Source organism: Haemaphysalis longicornis, unplaced genomic scaffold (genome assembly GCF_048455015.1).
Source record: "Haemaphysalis longicornis isolate Haplotype H1 unplaced genomic scaffold, Haemaphysalis longicornis Haplotype H1 scaffold_1, whole genome shotgun sequence".
Taxonomy (NCBI): domain Eukaryota; kingdom Metazoa; phylum Arthropoda; class Arachnida; order Ixodida; family Ixodidae; genus Haemaphysalis; species Haemaphysalis longicornis.
This window is the reverse complement of record NW_027526203.1, coordinates 65,188,965-65,206,938: the sequence shown is the minus strand read 5'-3', so window position 1 is coordinate 65,206,938 and position 17,974 is coordinate 65,188,965. Positions and strand designations below refer to the sequence as shown.

The window sequence follows — 17,974 nt, the reverse complement described above, 5'->3', positions numbered from 1 at the left end:
TATTTATCTATTTATTAAAATTTATTTATTTTATATAAATAATGATTTATTTATTGCGCACACAACCCACACAAAAAAAGAAAATTCAAGGCGTATGTGCGCTTTTGTAGTTGACTTCGCCGCAAAGCGCGATTGCTTTGCGGCAAACGCGCGGGCGGGCGACGGTCACGGAAAACGGCCGCAACCTTTCCGTAAACTTCTGCGCCAAAAATCATCCCGTAAATTCGATGTACAACATTTGAAAATAACTAATACACACACTAGCGGCACGGTTTGGCGATTGTCGCTTTCCTCTTTCAGGGTTACTGCAACAGGGTCCCCGCTACGCATTTGCATGGTAAACAACGGTGAACAAAGTGCTATACAAATGCTCATACCGGTTAACTCGTGTCAAGGAAAAAATAAAGAAGGATTTACGATTTACTTACTGCGAGTCGCACGGGTTTGTCCGCACCGATGAAGGCGAGCAATGCGCCTCGGTGGCTAGGCGGCATGCCCTGCTCCGCTGCCGCTCGGATGGGTCTTTGGCGCGGCACCCCGAGTGGTATGAGTCCTCAGACACAGTCGGCAGCGCAGACAGGTCCTTCGTCCACAATCCACGGTCGGGAGCCGGAAAACGCCATCCAGTATGAGCCATAACTCGTTACCGTCACCTAGTCTTCCACAGTAAACAATACGAGACTTCCCGATCGGCGCCCGTACCAATATGGCGGACGGTCTTGTTTGCATCAGTGTTGCTAGATCACCAAGCAATGTCGCATAAGGTCTATTGAGCGAGCGAATAGCGACGACCCGTCGGCGGCCGGCGGACGAAACGCTGGGCCGACTGACTCGATCGGTAGGTCGGCTTGTCGGCGAACCGTGCAGTAGCGCAGCTATTTTCCAGCTCATCTCCTGCTGACGTCACACGAAAACGCCACAATAAATGGGCGAGCGTAAAGAGAGGAGGACAGCATTTTCGAATTGATTTTTCTACTAAATAAATTCGCGAAAACGCGGCTAGAGTGGTCGAAACAATGCCTACGGACTCCGAACTACAATTTGCGCTAGTAATCGCAATGTTTACAAATCACTTCAGTGTCCCTTTAAAGGGCTTTGAGAGCATGTTCGACAGTGTCTTTCACTTCTAAGTGCCCGCTCATGACCGGTTGCCGGTTCATGCCTGCACGGTTTGGTAGTGGAGGAAGGGGGGGCACGCGCAGCTAGAGGTTTCATGCCCTTACTGATGACATATTCGTTGTGTTGGCGTGAGATTTACACGTGGCCGTCAAGCAGCCCAATGAGACCGGTCCGGTGTCCTCAGTGGTACATTGGATTGGGCTGGCGTGTTACACAAGCGGTAAGATGCCTACGACGTGGCAGGGAAAGAGACACCTCTACGTTTTATTCAGGTAATTGGCCAAGAAGTATGCTCAGTCGTAATTTACAAACAGGCGTGCTTTGTTTCGTGCACTCCGTGGAGGGCGTGCAGCTTTGCAGGTCAGCCGTTTTCACAGAGTGGAAGGGCACTAATTTTTCTTTTGCTGTTTTGAAGCGACGGCAAGGGCAGTGCTTGTGTGATGGTACATACCTGTAAAGGGGAATATCCCACATTCGACGCCAAAAAGCTCCCAAGATGAAGCGGTTGTGGCTGAGGTAGAGGAACAGGAGGTGTGGCACGAGGCACGGGCAGAGTCAGAGTGAGCGAGACCGAGCCAGAACGAGACAAGGCGGATGGAACGGGGCACGACACTGTGGTAACCTGTTTAAGACGTTCGGTCTACGTCCCAAAGCGAGGCAACGCCGTCACCAGCCTCCGCCACGGTTCTGGGCGCCGCCGCCAAGGCACTGGGCGTCGTCGACAGCCCAGACTAGGCCTGCGCTACCGTCTACCAGGCTCCGGCGTGCCGAATGGCGCGTGACCGGGCGCGAGGCGGGATCAAGCCCTTCAACTGACCCGGCTGAGCTTCTCTCCAGCGTCGCAACGTGTGAAGTCAACCCCGACTACGCAAGCACCGCTACGAGGGCGACGTCGGCACCCGCGTCCTGATACGACTGACCGTGAGCGTGTTCTGTTCTCGGGACGATTATGCGGGGACGTTCGCGGACCTTGTAGTTGTGGGCAATGGAGCGGGCCACTTGCATTGTTCCCTTTAGCTTAATTCACGTATAACGTTTTAGTGTGTCACCTTTCGTCGTTTATTCAAATCTCTGTCCTGTGACGTCTGTAAATATAATGTCTCCTCCCCGTCTGCACAAGCAGCATTCCATTACCGTTGCGTGATCCGGTCCAATCATTACAGCTTGATTACGGTAGGATTTCGCGCGACGAAGGCAACTGTCCGACGGTTTGACAGGCGCAGCCAGCGGCATGCATAACCGGGTCTGTTTCGGCGATTTCGCGCTATCTCGGTGTCATCCCCATACTCGGATTTCCTTATTTCCTCCGTTGGTTGAAGCGACCGTGGCTCTAGTTGAGAAAATATTTCTTCACCCAAGGCTGCGAGGATATTTGATGTGGTGGTGGCGTATGAGATAAGGAGCTGGGTTTACCGTGCCACCCAGGCATGTTGCGCCCTCCTTGAGGAGCATGGGAGACGGTGTGGTGCTCTGGCCACAGTGTTCTGTGCGTTGAACGCACGAAGGTCGTCCATTTGAACTCCTAATGAAGTGGAACAATTACGCACAGGGTCTGGGTGGAAACCATCTCGAGGTAAGTACGTGATGAAATTAGGTATGGTGGCGACGACAAAGATCCCACCGATGACTTTCGAGTGTTTTCCTTTCGGTAAAGATGGAGCGGAAATTATAAGCAGAACAAGATTATGAAACACGCTTTGGCTACTTCGAAAGCAGCGCAGAGGCGAGTGACAAAGAGTGTTCTAATTTGTCCCTGCAAACGTTTTCGTCTCTGCGCTGTTTTTGAAGTAGTCAAACTGTGTACCCAGCATCAAACTTATCACGTAACACGCTGATCACATAACACGCTTGGCCATTCGAGAAGAGTCAAAGGCGACGAAGAAGAATTGGATCAATTTGGATGTCTGCAATTACCTGGGAAGCGATATTGCATGTACGCGTGCGTTCACCTCAACACTCGAAGTAGCCACTGCTGAGGCTGGGCGCCCAGTATGGTTCGTCTCATCTATAAAGTACGCCGGCTACCTTAATTTTCGAACATTTTAAGCACTGCAAAATGTTTCAAACATGTGACGAGGTGCGAGGTGGAAGCTCCGACGCCCATCGTCCCGGGACCCACCTAAATGAAACGGGCTCCAACAGATTCGGTACTGATTATCCATTATCGATAACTTCTTTGGGAATTCGTCCAATGAAGACAGATCGTCTTCAAGCACTGCCCTAGCCGTCGTTTCGAAATAGCGAAAGGAAAAAAATACCCGGCGGGCTTAATTTTGTCGTGCGGCCTGCTTCGGGTCTGCTGTTGTAGAAGACAAACGCAGACTGGAATTTCGAAGAGAAAACAATACTCTCTACTCGTTACGACAAGGCATTCGCAAACCCACGAATCACACAGAAAAAAACACCGTCCACACGAACGCTCTTGCCAGCACCCCGCCGCAAACCACGTTTCGTGTCGGAAAACGCGCTGCCCGCGCCGCGGAGTGCATCCTCAAATATGGCGTCGTCGCCGCCGCGCAGGTAGCGCCGCCGCGCGCTCCAAAGCCCTGTGAATACACCCTATACGAGAAAATGTAAATCGCTGAAAGGGAAAACAAAAATATCACCAAACGAAGCAAAAGCACCCAATTTGGATAGTGTCTGCCAAATCTTCCAAATCTGGCAACTGTCGTCTGTTGCAGGAAACGCGCAAAAATAAAAATTTATTGAGAATTAATTCGTGTTTCCACAGCTTGTAATGAATGGCTTTATGCCATAAGGCATACTATCGCAATAAAATTAATAAGTCACAGTTCTACGCAATCGTGCACTTTCGTGCGTCTCTAAAAACCAAAAAAAAAAATGCGGGGAAGCTTGCACTCCCGCGCAAGACTTGAATGGCGGGGCTCTTGTATAGGTGATCATTGACGGACACGAAGTTGAGTTTTAGTATCGCTGTGGTGTCGCGGTTCACGTCGGCGGCGTGACATTTCAATGAACTTATGTTGAGCAAGGCCAGAGTGAGCTCGTCGTTTTGGTCGACGTTCTCGTACGCCACTCTGCAAGCGCGACTCACCGTCTCTATAGTGGATCCAAGCTGAGCCTCTCGAAGCACGGCCTCTTCCTCGGCCGTGCGAACTATCCGAGCAAGGTGGTTGAAGCTCTCCTTATCTCACGGATCATGTACGGCCTTCCTTACTACTATCTGACAAAAACTCAGCACACAAAACTCGAAGTAATTCTCCGCAACGCAACCCGTATCATAACAGGCACCCCAAGATTCACCCAAAATGACCTATTATGTGCCACAGGCGCGCTGAATACACTCAGTGAGAAGATTGACACACACCACCTCGCCCAAACCCAAAGACTACAAACATCGCCTCAAGGTCGTCTCATCCTCGTTGTGCTGGGCCATAACATCTCGCAGCTCCAGCATATTCCACCAGAGCCGCCACCATGGTCATGTCCAGCCAACATAACATTGAAGCCCATACCCAAAAATATGAGTCCAGACCAGGAAAGTCGCCGCGCTGACAGGGCAAACCGCTACAACAGGAAGACATTTTCCCCATAAACTACGGTCATTTACACCGACGCTGCGTACAACAAAGACACCAAAATCGGAACAACAGCTTTTCATAGCGACGTCCTCTCCGCAGTAGCCAAGTACGCCCCCGCACCGTCGTCGACATCGCTTGAGCTTCAGGCTATTGTAAACGCCATAGAAGCACACCAAGATCAAACAAAACTGGTAATCATCACGGACAGCAAATCAGCAATTCGCAATCTACAGGAGAATCACATGCACCCCCAGATGAGCTACACACTCGCCAGCATCACACGTAACGACTCCGAGCCTCATACCACTGTGATATGGGTCCCTGGACACGCAGGTGTAAAGGGGAATGAGAAGGCCCATGCCTTAGCCCGAGCTGCTCTCTTTGATCCGGGCACCCCAATACCCTGGCCTCGCTTCTATGACCCAAAAGAGCACCGCCGAGAAATGCATCAGACTCGTAGAAAGTACTTACGGGACGTCAGAGATCAGAGAACCACCCTCTCCTACCCCCGAAAATTCGCCCGCCCTGACGCTGTTCTCATTCGACGTTCACAAACGGGCACGCTACCAACACAACACATACAACACTTCCAGGCACACCAAAATGCTCACACTGCGACCAATACCCCAACAATGAACACACCCTCTGGACATGCCCAAACATACAAAGCACCCTGAGATCTTCCCTGCAACCAATTCCTGCCACAAAGCGCCCTACTTGCTGGGAGGCATGGGTCGCACCCCCTAAGGAGCTTGAAGAGCTCTATTGGACCACGCTGGTGCACCACGTTAAAACACGCCAGGACTATGATAGCCAGGACTATAGTCCCTGTAACCTAACCAAGAAGCCGAGCAGTCCTTTGGAGACAGGCTTCAAAATAAAGTATATATATATCTCTCTCTATCCGCGGCCTGGCAATGTGGAGTCAATGATCACGTACAGAAACTTCGACATTTAAGTCGGAGCTCTTCTACGGTACAGAGCGCATGCACACGCCGACACGAGGACGAACGAACGAGGGGCGTACGCCATGACATTTCTTTCTCGTTCTGAGTATAAGTGTTGCCACGGTACGGCAAACGCTGAACTTTTTTTTGCGGCCAACGTTGGTCAATCTCCCTAAGTGGGTATGCTCGGCTTTACGAGCGTGCACTCGAAGCACGCGGTGAACGCTGGAGCTTTTTTTGACCAATATTGGCCATTCTCCCTAAGTGGGTATGCTTAGCTTGACAAACGTGCGCTCGCGGCATGCATGCACGAGCGCTCGGCCTTTTCTTGGTATTTTTAACTGCGGACACCATACACAACCGATTTGCTCAACAGGTTCGCTGTTAAAAGCGAACTGAGGACGACATGGCGAAATCAACGTGTATTCCGATCCCGCGCTTTCACGTGGTTGGCTGTTTTGATTTAGACTTAATGTCTCCGAGAAAACGCAAGGTTGGAGGAACGGAAAAACCGCTGAAGAATTGTTACGCATAAATGGACAATTCTCAAAATTTCTGAATTTTTATGCCATTGGCTTTGTATGGTACTACAACTTGTCACAGCGGTTTCAGTGCACCGAAAGTGACGCAGTTTCTGTTTATTCAAACGTATAGGTGTCATCATGTGGTAAAACGCGACGGCATCATTCAGTTGTAAAACTGAATCTATATTTTTGGGCGACAGCCAAAGCTACAGGGACTCTGGAATGACAGCCCCTCTCACTTGAGAAGACGAAGATCTATTTTTTGCCATCAATAAAGTTTTCCCTTCTCCTTTCTTCGGCCAGAAAATTTTCGTCTGTTTGTCCCTCGATTCAGCCACCCCGTCAAATGTTAACAGATTTTTTTAACGAGAAGTTTATATACGCCTCGAGCTTCGCGATCGCTGCGCCGCCTGCCGCCGCTTCTCCGCGGCGTTGACGGGATTTGCGCTGCGTGGCTGATAGGGGTTCGTGCAGTGTTTTGGTTCTGTTTCGCTTCTTTTCGCCTTTCCGCGCCCTAAAAAAAACTGGTTATGGTGACGTCTATAGGCAAAGAGTACGTTTAGGTCACTTAAAAAGCAGCTGCGTCTTCGTAGAGTATACGCGATCGCCTGCAAGAGCTACCCGGGGACGCGGTTCTGCGCTCTTCGTCGCCGCTCTTCCGGGCGTCGGCTACGGCAGCAGCATTAGAGCACTGCACGGGCCTGATTTTAAGGCCCGAGCCCGGCCCGAGCCCGCTTCGCGAAGCCCGAGCCCGACCCGGGCCCGTAACACCTAGCCCGAGCCCGGTCCGGGCCCGGGCATTCATAAGTGAGCCTGGCCCGAGCCCGGCCCGGGCCCGCCATCCCAAGCCGCAAACGGTAAATCTCCGCAAAATCTCCGGTAAACGTCCGCAAACGGTAAATCTCAGTCGTGAACGTGCCGTAAGAGCAGCGGCGGCACTGGGGAGCGGGGCGCGGACTCCCGCGGCTGCTTTCGAAACGGGCCGCTAGGGGGATTTCAGTGGCGCCCCTACAGGCCGCGCTCGAGGTGTATAGACAAAACCTCTCTAAACCACTAAATCTGGGCGACACGTACATGCTTTAACATTGCAGAACAGCGCGAAAACATTAGGTATGTGGGAGGCAATACATAACTGCTAGAAGCAGTGTTCTTTAAATCTAAAACAGAGACCCGCCGCGGTGCCTCAGTGGATAAGGCGTTGCGCTGCTGAGCACGAGGTCGCGGGTTCGATTCTCGGGCGCGGCGGCCGCTTTTCCGATGGAGGCAAAAAGCAAAAAGCCCGTGTGTACGAGATTTCGGCGCACGTTAAAGATCCCCAGGTGGTCAAAAATTAATCCGGAGTCCTCCACTACGGCACGCCTCATCGCCTGCGTTGCGTCGACGCGTTAGACCCTACAATTAATCAATCTAATCTAAAATAGATGTGCTTGATGTTTCGGATATCCAATAAAAAATACGCGTTGATTGCAATGTTTTTGTCCGAAAATACAAAAAAGGGCTCGCGCCCTTGTCTAGGCCTCGTGACGGCATTCCAAGTCCAACAGCAACGGAATTTGCTCTAATAGATGGCGCGTGAGCAGTAGAACGCGGGAAAATTGAATCTACTTGAGCAAACCTCCGCCATGTTTTTCGTGGAAGGAGCGGGGCCGATAGGGGAAGAGCGTAAGAGGTGCCCGGCGCCGACGACGAGAGGCATTTAGATGACAGGGGCGGAGAAGAGCATCGTCTTTCGACGACATTTGCAGCGAAGTGGACCATGAACCAATAATAGAATGCAAAATTTTTTTTTGTATTCTGCTATTGACCCTTTCTCCAAATCTCCGGAATTCTCAAACATTTCCTTTGAACCTGTACCCCCTTAACCGACAGCGGACCCTGGACTGAGACCTGTTTATTCAATGGGTGCACTGTACTACAGGTAGTCACGGCGACGTATGCTGTGGTCACCGGTACGCTGGTCACCATGCCCGCTGTAATAGGCATTTGAAGGCCCAGGAAAACGTTTGTCACGATGCAATTGGTGATCGCTGACCTCAAACTATGATTGTTGTGATCGTAGTGGTGTCTCTAGTTTCGTTTTATCATATTACTTGAATGCACGCGCAGCTAACGCACTGATAACTACATTTTGTGCAAAAGGCTGCAAAAGACAAAAAATTCAACATAGACGTAACCCTTCCCCCCTAACCATGTCACAACGTCGGCAGCGTTTAACGTCATCCGCTCCTTCGGCGACTGCTTTGCTGTATCGTCGAAAGCGTGGCAGAAAACTATCGTTAAACATTGCATCATCACCGACTATTACAAGCGACCAGTACACACTAACCCCCTTACAGAGTTTCGTCTGCACAACAGGGGGCTATTCGCCTTGAGGTCAATGAAATACTCCACGACGACCTCATGCAGCTGTCAAAAAGCCAATGGTCGTCGCCTGTGGTTCTCGTAGAGAAGAAAGACGGCACATAGAGTCCACAAAGCCAGCTGCTTTCTGCAGCACCATTTTATCAGTTGGGCTGTAGGGTCTCTTCGTCTATCACCCTCGGGTAACCGCGGTGGATTGCTGTGGCCACCGACCACTTAACTCGCTATTGTTTAACAAAGGTTCGTCCTCGATGAACTGCCGACGAAGTTCCCAAGTTTTCGTTTGAGAACATTGTGCTTCCTCGTGCTTCCCCGATTCTGTAGTGCTCAGTGACCGAAGCCACGAAGCCATGCAGCCATGAAGTCATGCAGCTCAATTGCGCCAATCACTGTAGGACGACGGCCCATCACGCGCAGGCGAATGGACTGACCGAGCGGCTGAACGGAACTATAGCAGATGTGCTTTCAGATGTACGTCGACGTGCACCACCGGGACTGGAACTGTCTACTTCCCCCTATCACCTTCGCCTATACACAGAGGCACATGAAACTACACGCTTCGCACAATTCGGCTTGGTCCATGGCCGACAGGCGACGACAGTGTTGTAAGCGATGCTCCTCCTCGACGAGTCTGCCGCCGCCACATACGGACGCTGCAGATATCTCGTGCCAAGCAGAGGCCACCGGAAAGCTTATAAACACGGCGGCAACGAATTCAATCCCGGCGAGCTAACGATGCACGGCGACACAGTGCCAGACACTACAGGCCATATATATGCCAGGAGAATAAGTCTGGGTATGGAGCCCCGTTCCGCGACGAGGCCACTGCTACAAGTTAATGCGCCGCTACTTTGGCCCTTGCAATGTTTCCTGTCGGACCACTGGTGTGAACTATGAAGTTCTTCCTGGAGAAGCTGTGCATTCCCCTCGCTCGACAACGCGGTCCGAACGTCGCCAAAGTGAAACTCCGTCTTGAAAGCCGCCGTAGGCCAATTTGGTGCTATGCAGCTGTCTGCTTCATTTCCTTTGTCATTTCCCGCTATGTACGCTGTCTCTTGCCGTTTTTTCTGCACAAAGAGTCGATGCATTCCCAGGGAGGAGGGTAATGCCACCAATATGATGGTGCACTTATGGGAATTCCCAACGTCGATGCACGTATATATATATATATATATATATATATATATATATATATATATATATATATATATATATATACGTGCCACAGACCTTGTAAGAATAGAAGTGTGCTTGAAGGTGGAAGGGGAAGATTCATGTGGGCGTTCCGCCATTTTTTATTGCTCTGGTCGCATCTCCCACTGAGCGGCATTGTCCAGCTTCCACGGCTAAAGCGCATTGTACTCATGGCAACCTGAAACAAGATTGCCAGATTCCAAGCAAAGTGTGCCCGTCCTCTTTGCGATAGCGTAGCTTGGGTGGCGTCTAAACAATGCGGTTTACAAGGCGCTGTTTGGTACCCATAACCCACAAGCAAAAGCTGTACTTGAACATGGATTTTCGCTTCGCGGGGATTTCTTGGACTTCCGTTGGGGAAAATTACTATGCCGCTCGAATGACCATTCCGTGATGAGGTATCCCAATTTGACTCAGCCTAGCTACTATGCGAACTAAGAAAAGCGAATTCCCTGATGCTTTTCAAATTATTTCGTGTTGGCCATGGTTCCGAAGAATTTTTTTTTTAAATATGAAGCTGTCCAATCTATTCTGTTGATCATAGGAAATCGGTGTTATTCCTCCGTTGTAATTTTCAGCGGTTGCTGAGCGCTAGGCGAAGCTGAACAGAGCGTGCGTGCGTGACTCGTAAAGCTGTAGTGTCTTAAGGTATACGTTGTATATTGCTTATTTCTAGATTTTGCGACTCTTGATTACTCCGCCGTATTCTCGTCTCTGCTGCTCCTCCGTCGTGCGGGCAAGAAATTGCATATGACACGGCCAGCACGCAGTGTCCCTCAACAGAGGACTTACTCCACAAGCTGACGGTACCGCTCAGTCTCTCAGAACAAACATCGTGTCAGGTGCACGCGCTACATGTAGACCCCGGCGCCGAAGTATAGATGCGGCATTTTAGGGGCGAAGCTCCTTAGGGCGTGGGTCTGTCCATCCTCGACGCATGTATGTAGCCACCTCTAGTTTAGTTCTTGGATTGTTTACTAGATGGCGTGGCTACCTCTAGTTTAGTTCTTGGATTGTTTACTAGATGGCGGTACTTGTATATGATGAAAAGATGCGCTTCGATTGTTTACTAGATGGCGGGGAGCGTTGTAATAAAATCCGTTCGCTGTTGGCGCGCGCTCGGAGTCGCCCGATGGATAAGGCTGCAGACGTGCGAGCCCGCGAGGCAGAAGCGCTCCGTGAAGCTGCGCGACGCCGCCGCCAAGATCCTGCCGTACGAGAGCGGGAGGCCGAAGCGTGTCGTCTGGCTGCGCGACGACGCCGCCAAGATCCCAGCGTTCGAGAACGAGAGGCCCAAGCGTCACGGCAACGGCGCGAGGACCCTGCCGTACGCGAAGCGGCACGGCTGCGGCGCGAAGAGGATCTCCAAAACGTCAGAGAACGGGAAGCGGCGAGAAAGCGCGCGTATCGGCAGGCAGACCCCGATGCAGTGAGAGCTCGTGAGGCGTCTGCAAAACGCATCAGGCGAGCTCAGCCCCAAGGTGCGGACGCGCGGTTTAAGCGAGACTTTCTAGACGTTACGTTCGGACACAGATGTAGTGGGCGAACTTTCACTGAAGAGTCACGGTTTTACCGATGATTTCCCCTCAGGAGCTTCGCCCACTCATCATCATTCACCCCGTGGATATGCTGTGAATTTTTTTTGCATTTGACGGAACTTGTGAGAAAAAGCTCATTCCGTGCTTTCATTTCACGGCGCAGGCGTGGCAAAAAGAATTTGTGGTTTAACGCGCAAAGGCTACACTCAGGACGTTAGGTGCGTCGTAGTGGAGGGTGGCGATTAATTTTGACCACCTGGGTATCTTTGCCGTGCGCCAAAATCTCGACACGCGACAATTTTCGTTTTTCTCAGAACCACGGCCAGAGGTTTCCTGGACTGAGGAGACGTACCATGTCGGACCGGCAAGGACCAAGTCCTAGCTAGTCTTTTCAACCAATAAATGTTTATTTCTCTCTCTCTCTCTCTTCCTCCTCCAGAAAGACGGCCGAAATGGAAGCCATGTGCTTGGGTTCAGCAGCAGAACGCCCCAGAAGTGACCTTTTAATCTACCGTAAGGAAGCAATGACTGAGGCCCACGAGCACGAGGCCACAATAGTTCGATTCCCAGGGTTTTGATGGAGGCAAAAAACAAAGTTTCCTTCCTCGGGCTGCTTACGTGCTTTGAAAGTGGCGACATTTGCCATTTCCTTCCTTCGTCTTTATCGGTGGCCAGACTCTTTGGGAACTCCGTACTGAGAAGCCGAAACATAGGAAGGGGGTGCGTGCATCCCTTGAACAGACGGATTGCTCGGCCAGAACCTCCGCTGCGGCTACCTTAACGCACTACTCTTCGCCTGCTAGCGCTTGGGTGCCCGCAAAATTAACGCCGCACCCACTGGGCACACAAGGATTTCGCCTCCAATGTACGCCCTAGTGCCACACTGGAGGTGGCACGAGTAGCCAACTTCCCCCTCAGAGCCCCCATTCGCGCAATTCCGCAGGGAGAGTAGCCGCCGTAATCCCGCAAAGGAAAATTCCCGCCCAGACAGTTCTAGAATAGGGGAAGCCGGCGTTTGGGGCCCCCAAGAAGTCAGGGGAACACAAACGTAACGCGCTCGCGCGCGGCGAGTTTTATAAGAAGGGCGTCCCCAACAGCCCGAAACCGGCTTGCGTTGCTCGGGTCGGCTCGAGTGATGGGAACTTTAGGCTTAGCATCTTGGCGGATATTTGATCGCCGCTATCTGTGCAATTCTGAATGACAATTCCTGACACAAGTTTTCACCACGCTGTCAGCCCCTTTCTCGCATGTGGAACGTTATTTTCGCTATAATTGCCGATTGAGTGGTCGGTGACCAAGACATCTGCTGTAGCCTGTTTCTATGCTTCCGCGCAGCTAGCGCCATCTTTTGGCCGCTCGCCACACCGTGCGCCGCAGTGCCCGGTCGGACTGCCGAACCTCCGCGGCCGGTCAGCGTAGGCTTAGCATCGCGGCAGATATCTGATCACCGCTTTTAAAATCAGTGGTGATAACAATCCCTACCACATTTTTTTACCACACTAACATCTATTTTCTCGCATGTGAAACTTCTTTTACGCGATCAGATTGCTTGGAAGAGTGGCGACAAGCTGTGGCTACCGTGGTCTGCGCCGGTTTGAGCCACTTACTGGGCCGAGCGGGCAGGCGCGGCCGGCGTGAGCGCGCGGACTGCTTCCGAGGGCAGAAAACGCTTCCCGATTGCCTGCTTTATTCAGTTCTAGTGAAAGACGTGCTGAATCTACAAATTCAGCCCAGCGATCGTCGTAGTTGACTGGGTAGATCGAGAAACGAGCAGCAGGTTTAGCTTCAGCCATGGTCCCGCGCAGTCTTGCTGGCTGCAAGAGCGACGCAAGAACGCTAGCTCCTCTTGGGGCCAGCTTTCGGGCACCCGCTATTTTGGATAAAAAAGTGTGCGCGCTAAACACAAACCCAAAACCCCAAGGACGGCTTGGGTTCTGCTCAAGCGCAGTACGGCGCCCTAAGACGCTTGGGGACCCCAGAGCGTTGGGGCCCCTTATTCTATAACTTCCTAATAATCATAATTCTGCGCGTGCACTTGCCTGCAGGCGGGCGACGTGTCGGCGCTGCAGCAGGCCGCCCAGGAGCTGGGCCCCACCGCCGACCCGGGTCTGGTGCGCAGCACGGCCGACCGACTGGCGGCCACGGGCAAGCACGACCAGGCCGTCCTGCTGCTCGCCGCCAGCGGACAGAGCGACGCCGCACTACAGCTCTGCGTAGACGCCAACGTCCTGGTCACCGAGGAGCTCGCCGAAAGGTACGCTCGCCCTGTGTACCTGAGCACGCCAGAAATAGCCGATACTGGGCACATTTCTGTGCCCAGTAATTCCTTTTCTGCGAGAGCATCCAATGCGTGCTCGCACAATCGTCTGCTTCCCTGTACATACGGTGGGCCTCGTAGATCTCCCGACTCATTTTCCACACCGGAACACGCGCGCGTCATCATGCAACGGGACGCATCCAGGGTAGCGCTTACAATGGTCGACCATGTAAACAGAAGCACGGATGGGCGTTTAAAAATGCACTGGTGATTACTACACTCCCTAATATGAAATTTGTCCGCAGCGCTAGCTGCAGTCTTCTTGGTCACGGCGCATTTCTGCTGCGTCTCAGGAAGTGTTCGCGTGATCAGCCAACGTATGGCGGCGTAGCTAACTATGCTGCTACATCGCAGTGCACCGCCGCCACCGGCCAACATGTTGCAAATCGTGTTTGAACCTCCCGCGCAAATGTCACGTGGTTCGGATTAGCCCCCCACAAGGGAGCAGCGAGCATGGTATTGCATATCGTGTTTGAACCTCCCGCGCAAACGTCACGTGGTTTGTAATAGCGGAGAATGGAACAGTGTCTGGGGAAAGTGTCAGGGGTAGGGCACTCCTTGGTGACGACACATGAAACGTGTGAGGCACAGGCAGTGAGAGATGACGCCGTAGCCGCACGTGTCGTACTCCACTTCACCCTTCGCTAAACGCTCCTCTCCGTTTTCTTTCTTTCGTCGCTGCTGCGTTCGCTCACTCGGTTACGCCCATATAAACAGACGCCGCTCCCACGAAGCCCATGTAACGGCTGCCATAGGGCTGCCCCATTAAAGGGGTCGTGAACAGATTTTCAAGAAATATGTGTTGCGTGGGCACAAAAACCGTGGAACCTTGATAAACAAACAATGCATACGGTTTCGTTGCCCGATATCGGCAACTAGGAAAACAAATGCAGTTACGGTTTCACCGAGGCTTTCCTCCTCAACTCGTGAAGTGACGTTTCAGTAAGTCAGTAAGAAGCCAATCACAGTTCTCCCTCGTCTGCACAACATGTCGGCATGAGCCGGCTTGCAAAGGGTCAGATAAAGCTACATCGGCGCCATGATGAAACTACCCCTGCAACTGAACGGGAGATGTCTGATCTCTGATACGACTGATCTACATGGTCGAACTTTCAGTCAACAGTGCCGGCAAGTGGCGCAGGCAGAAGTAACCACGTTTAATGTAAACTGGGCATTCGTGAACTGTTTACGCTGTTTCGCACGAGTCTAAACTGCCGTTCTGCTTGCTAGCCGATATTCTTGCACAAGTTTGCCGACGTCTGTCTCACGTAGCCTGTAATGTGAGTAGCGCGAACGTGAAACACTTGACCTGACGAGATAAACGACCGAAATCTTAAAATAATAATTTACTACATAAACACGTTTATCAAAGGAACTTGGAGTTGTCGGAACTTCAAACAAACCCGTCATTTCCTCATCAGTGCGAAAATAACTGGCCAGAAGCAGCGACACAGCGCCGAACCACCGAGTCCCACCATCACGATGCAGTTCGATTGCTTTCGTGTTTTCTCCAATAAACAAGCTGTTAATGCTGTTTCGTTGATTGTTAATGCTGTTTCGTTGATTGTTTCGTTGATTCGTTGATTGAGAGTGATCCACCGGAGAGGCTGCCTCTTTTGGATGCGTGCGTTTGCTTGCCTGAGTTTTGATCTTTGTTGGACTGATGTCCTTGCCCTTTGCTGTCCCGTAGTGTTTCTATTGATTGTTAAGTGTCCCATCTTCTAAAGTTTTCTAAAATTTCCATGCATTAAAGGAAGGACTCATGTCGATAGTGTAGTGGATAAAGTGCCCGACTTCAATGCAGGCTGGCTGTAACGTTGGGCTGGCCCGGCGGCCGCAAGTTGGAATCGCACGCGGGTCACCTTTTTTTTTTTTTTTTTGCTTGAGAGGTTTTGTGCCATTTCATACCAACAAGGTGAGATGCCGAAGAAAATTCGGCCAAAACCATGAAATTCAGCAGGGAAACTGACTACAAACCGTACAAACAGCCAGAAGGTATGAGTTCTACTACAGTGTACGAGAATAGTGCTGCTGCAATGGTTGCGAGACAACTGAAGCAGTAGCGACACCACTCACGTCGATAGAAAACTGTTTTTAGCTACGAATAAAGCATGCATTATTTTTAAAATATCGGGTTTGCATCTGTGCGGAACAATATACACAAAAAACTTTGAACGCGTTGAACTCTTGAATGTCCTTGACATGAGTGACGTCACTGCCAGTTGCGCTGCCGACCAATAATGCGCTCATGGTCGCTTGCGATGCGCCTCAAAACGAGAATTTCCAAGGCGTCTCCTAAATTCCAAAAGCAATGAACCGTGAAAATATTTGGTTTTTATGTTCTTAAAAGGTCGTTCAAAAGCAGACAAAATTAAGCAAAGACAAATGCATTTTCTCTTCACGACCCCTTCAAACGACCGAAACCCGCCGTCACCGTTTCCACTCTAATTCACTTTGCCAAGTAGCTGCGAATCCCTGCCGGTAGAAGAAAAACTTATCCAGTTGGAACACCGGCTTCAGCCCATATTTCCTTTTCAGCTTCGAAGGCCTTCCGAGCGACATTTTCGCCGGTGTCTTTCACGCCTAAGTATGCCCCAACACCTTGGTTGGTAAAAACTTTATTGAATGCCTGCAGAGCTTTCGCTGACGGGGCCTAAGTCACCCGCTTGGGGGCGTCGCCGCGGTCCTCTTCGCCCGTTTGGGGGCGTCGAAGTCCTGCCGCTTCACCGCCTCACAGGCCTGCTGGAGGGCCCAGAGTTGGTCGTCGAGGCTGGGGCTGCACAAGGCAGCGGACAGCCGCGGCGGGAGGATTCCGGAGTTAGCACCGTGCGGATCTTTGGTACAATCCCAGAGCATGTGGGTTAAGGTGGCTACCTCTTTGCGGCAGACTTTACATGTGTTGGTCGTATAAATTTCCGGATACATTCTGTGATAGTGTGCCGGGGTAGGGTACGTGCGCGTCTGCAGTTGCCTGAGTGCGACCACCTGTGACCTGTCCAGCTTGTTGCTGGGCGGAGGGAACGTCCGTCGGGCCAAGCGGAATGCCTTGGTGATTTCGTTGTAGGTCGTCATTCGATCTTTGGGGCTGAACCACGGACGGTCTTCGCCGGCGCAGTTTGTTAGCTCGCGTGCCCTGGCGTGTGCCGTCTCGTTGCCATTACGATGGTTCTCGGAGACTTCTCCCATGTGTACGGGGAACCACTGGAGTCGGGTTAGTGGTTCTAGTTCTCCGTGGACTTGGCGTCGGCTTAGGATTCGGGCCGCTCTCCGCGATATCCATCCTTTGGCGAAGTTCCTGATCGCTTATCTGGAGTCGCATAGGACCGTTTTGCACGCCGGGTCCGTGAGGGCGAGGGCCACTGCTATTTCCTCCGCTTCTTCTGCGTGTCCGCATGCCACGTTTGCTGTTATCTTTGTCACCCCGTGTGAATCGACGACCGTCACAGCAAATCGTGAACCTCTCTCGTACTCGCCGGCGTCCACAAATCCCGTGCCCAGATCGTTGCCGTGGGCGTTCAGGAGAGCCTTGGCTCGGGCCTTTCTTCTGCCTCGGTTGTTCTCCGGATGAACGTTAATTTTCTGGGGATCGGATCGACTCGAAGTGTCTGTCGGATGGTGACTGGGACGGTGGCTTTATGTCCCTGCTGTGTGTGGTATCCGATGCCAAGGGTCTCGAGGATGTGGCGGCCAGCGTGCGTGCCGGAAAACCGCTCCAGTTGCGAGGTACGCTGTGCCTCTGCGATTTCTTTCAGTGTGTTGTGGATGCCCAGCTGGAACAGGTGGTCCGTGCCGGTGGATTCCGGCAGGCCCACGGCGATCTTGTAAAGCCTGCGTATGAGGACGTTGATCTTGTCTTCTTCTTGCCTGTACCAGTTATGAAAGGCTGCGACATAAGCGATGTGGCAGACGACAAACGAGTGGATGTGCCGCGTGAGATTTTCCTCCCTCATTCTGCTCCTTCTTTTGGTGATTCTCTTGATGAGTCTCGTGGCGTTGTACGTCTTATGCATTAGTCTGGTGATGGCTCTGCCGTTGTGGCCCGTGGCGTCGATTATCATGCCAAGGACTCTGATTTTCGGGACTATAGGGATTATTCGATTACTATTATTAGACTATTCGATGGTTTTGGGACCCTCGTCTGTATATACTCATGTATGTATATTTTTTTGTGAATTGAATAAACCTTTGAAACCTTTCAAACCGTTGAAACCGTGCCGTCACTCGTGCGTAGACTGATTTCCTCATATTTTCTTTGGGCTTTGAGTTTGCCGCGTTGTGTCAGGCGGTAGAGCAGGATTTCTGATTTCCTGGGAGAGCACCCAGGCCCGTGCTTGTAAGTGGGTTTCTATTGCGTCGATTGCAGACTGCAGTGTCGACTCGATGTAACCGTCGCTGCCTCTGCACACCCAGAGAGTAATTTCGTCGGCGTATA

At 51.7% G+C, this 17,974-nt stretch overlaps 1 protein-coding gene across 1 annotated transcript in view; it reads left to right on the top strand.

The window, feature by feature from the left end:
- LOC144176849 (intraflagellar transport protein 140 homolog) overlaps positions 1–17,974 on the top strand; it is a 78,939-nt gene that overhangs the window by 44,600 nt on the left and 16,365 nt on the right. Inside the window, exon 5 of the mRNA XM_077705236.1 lies at positions 13,271–13,479. Within this exon, the coding sequence (XP_077561362.1) occupies positions 13,271–13,479 (209 nt within the window). The remainder of the gene's footprint in view (positions 1–13,270; positions 13,480–17,974) is intronic.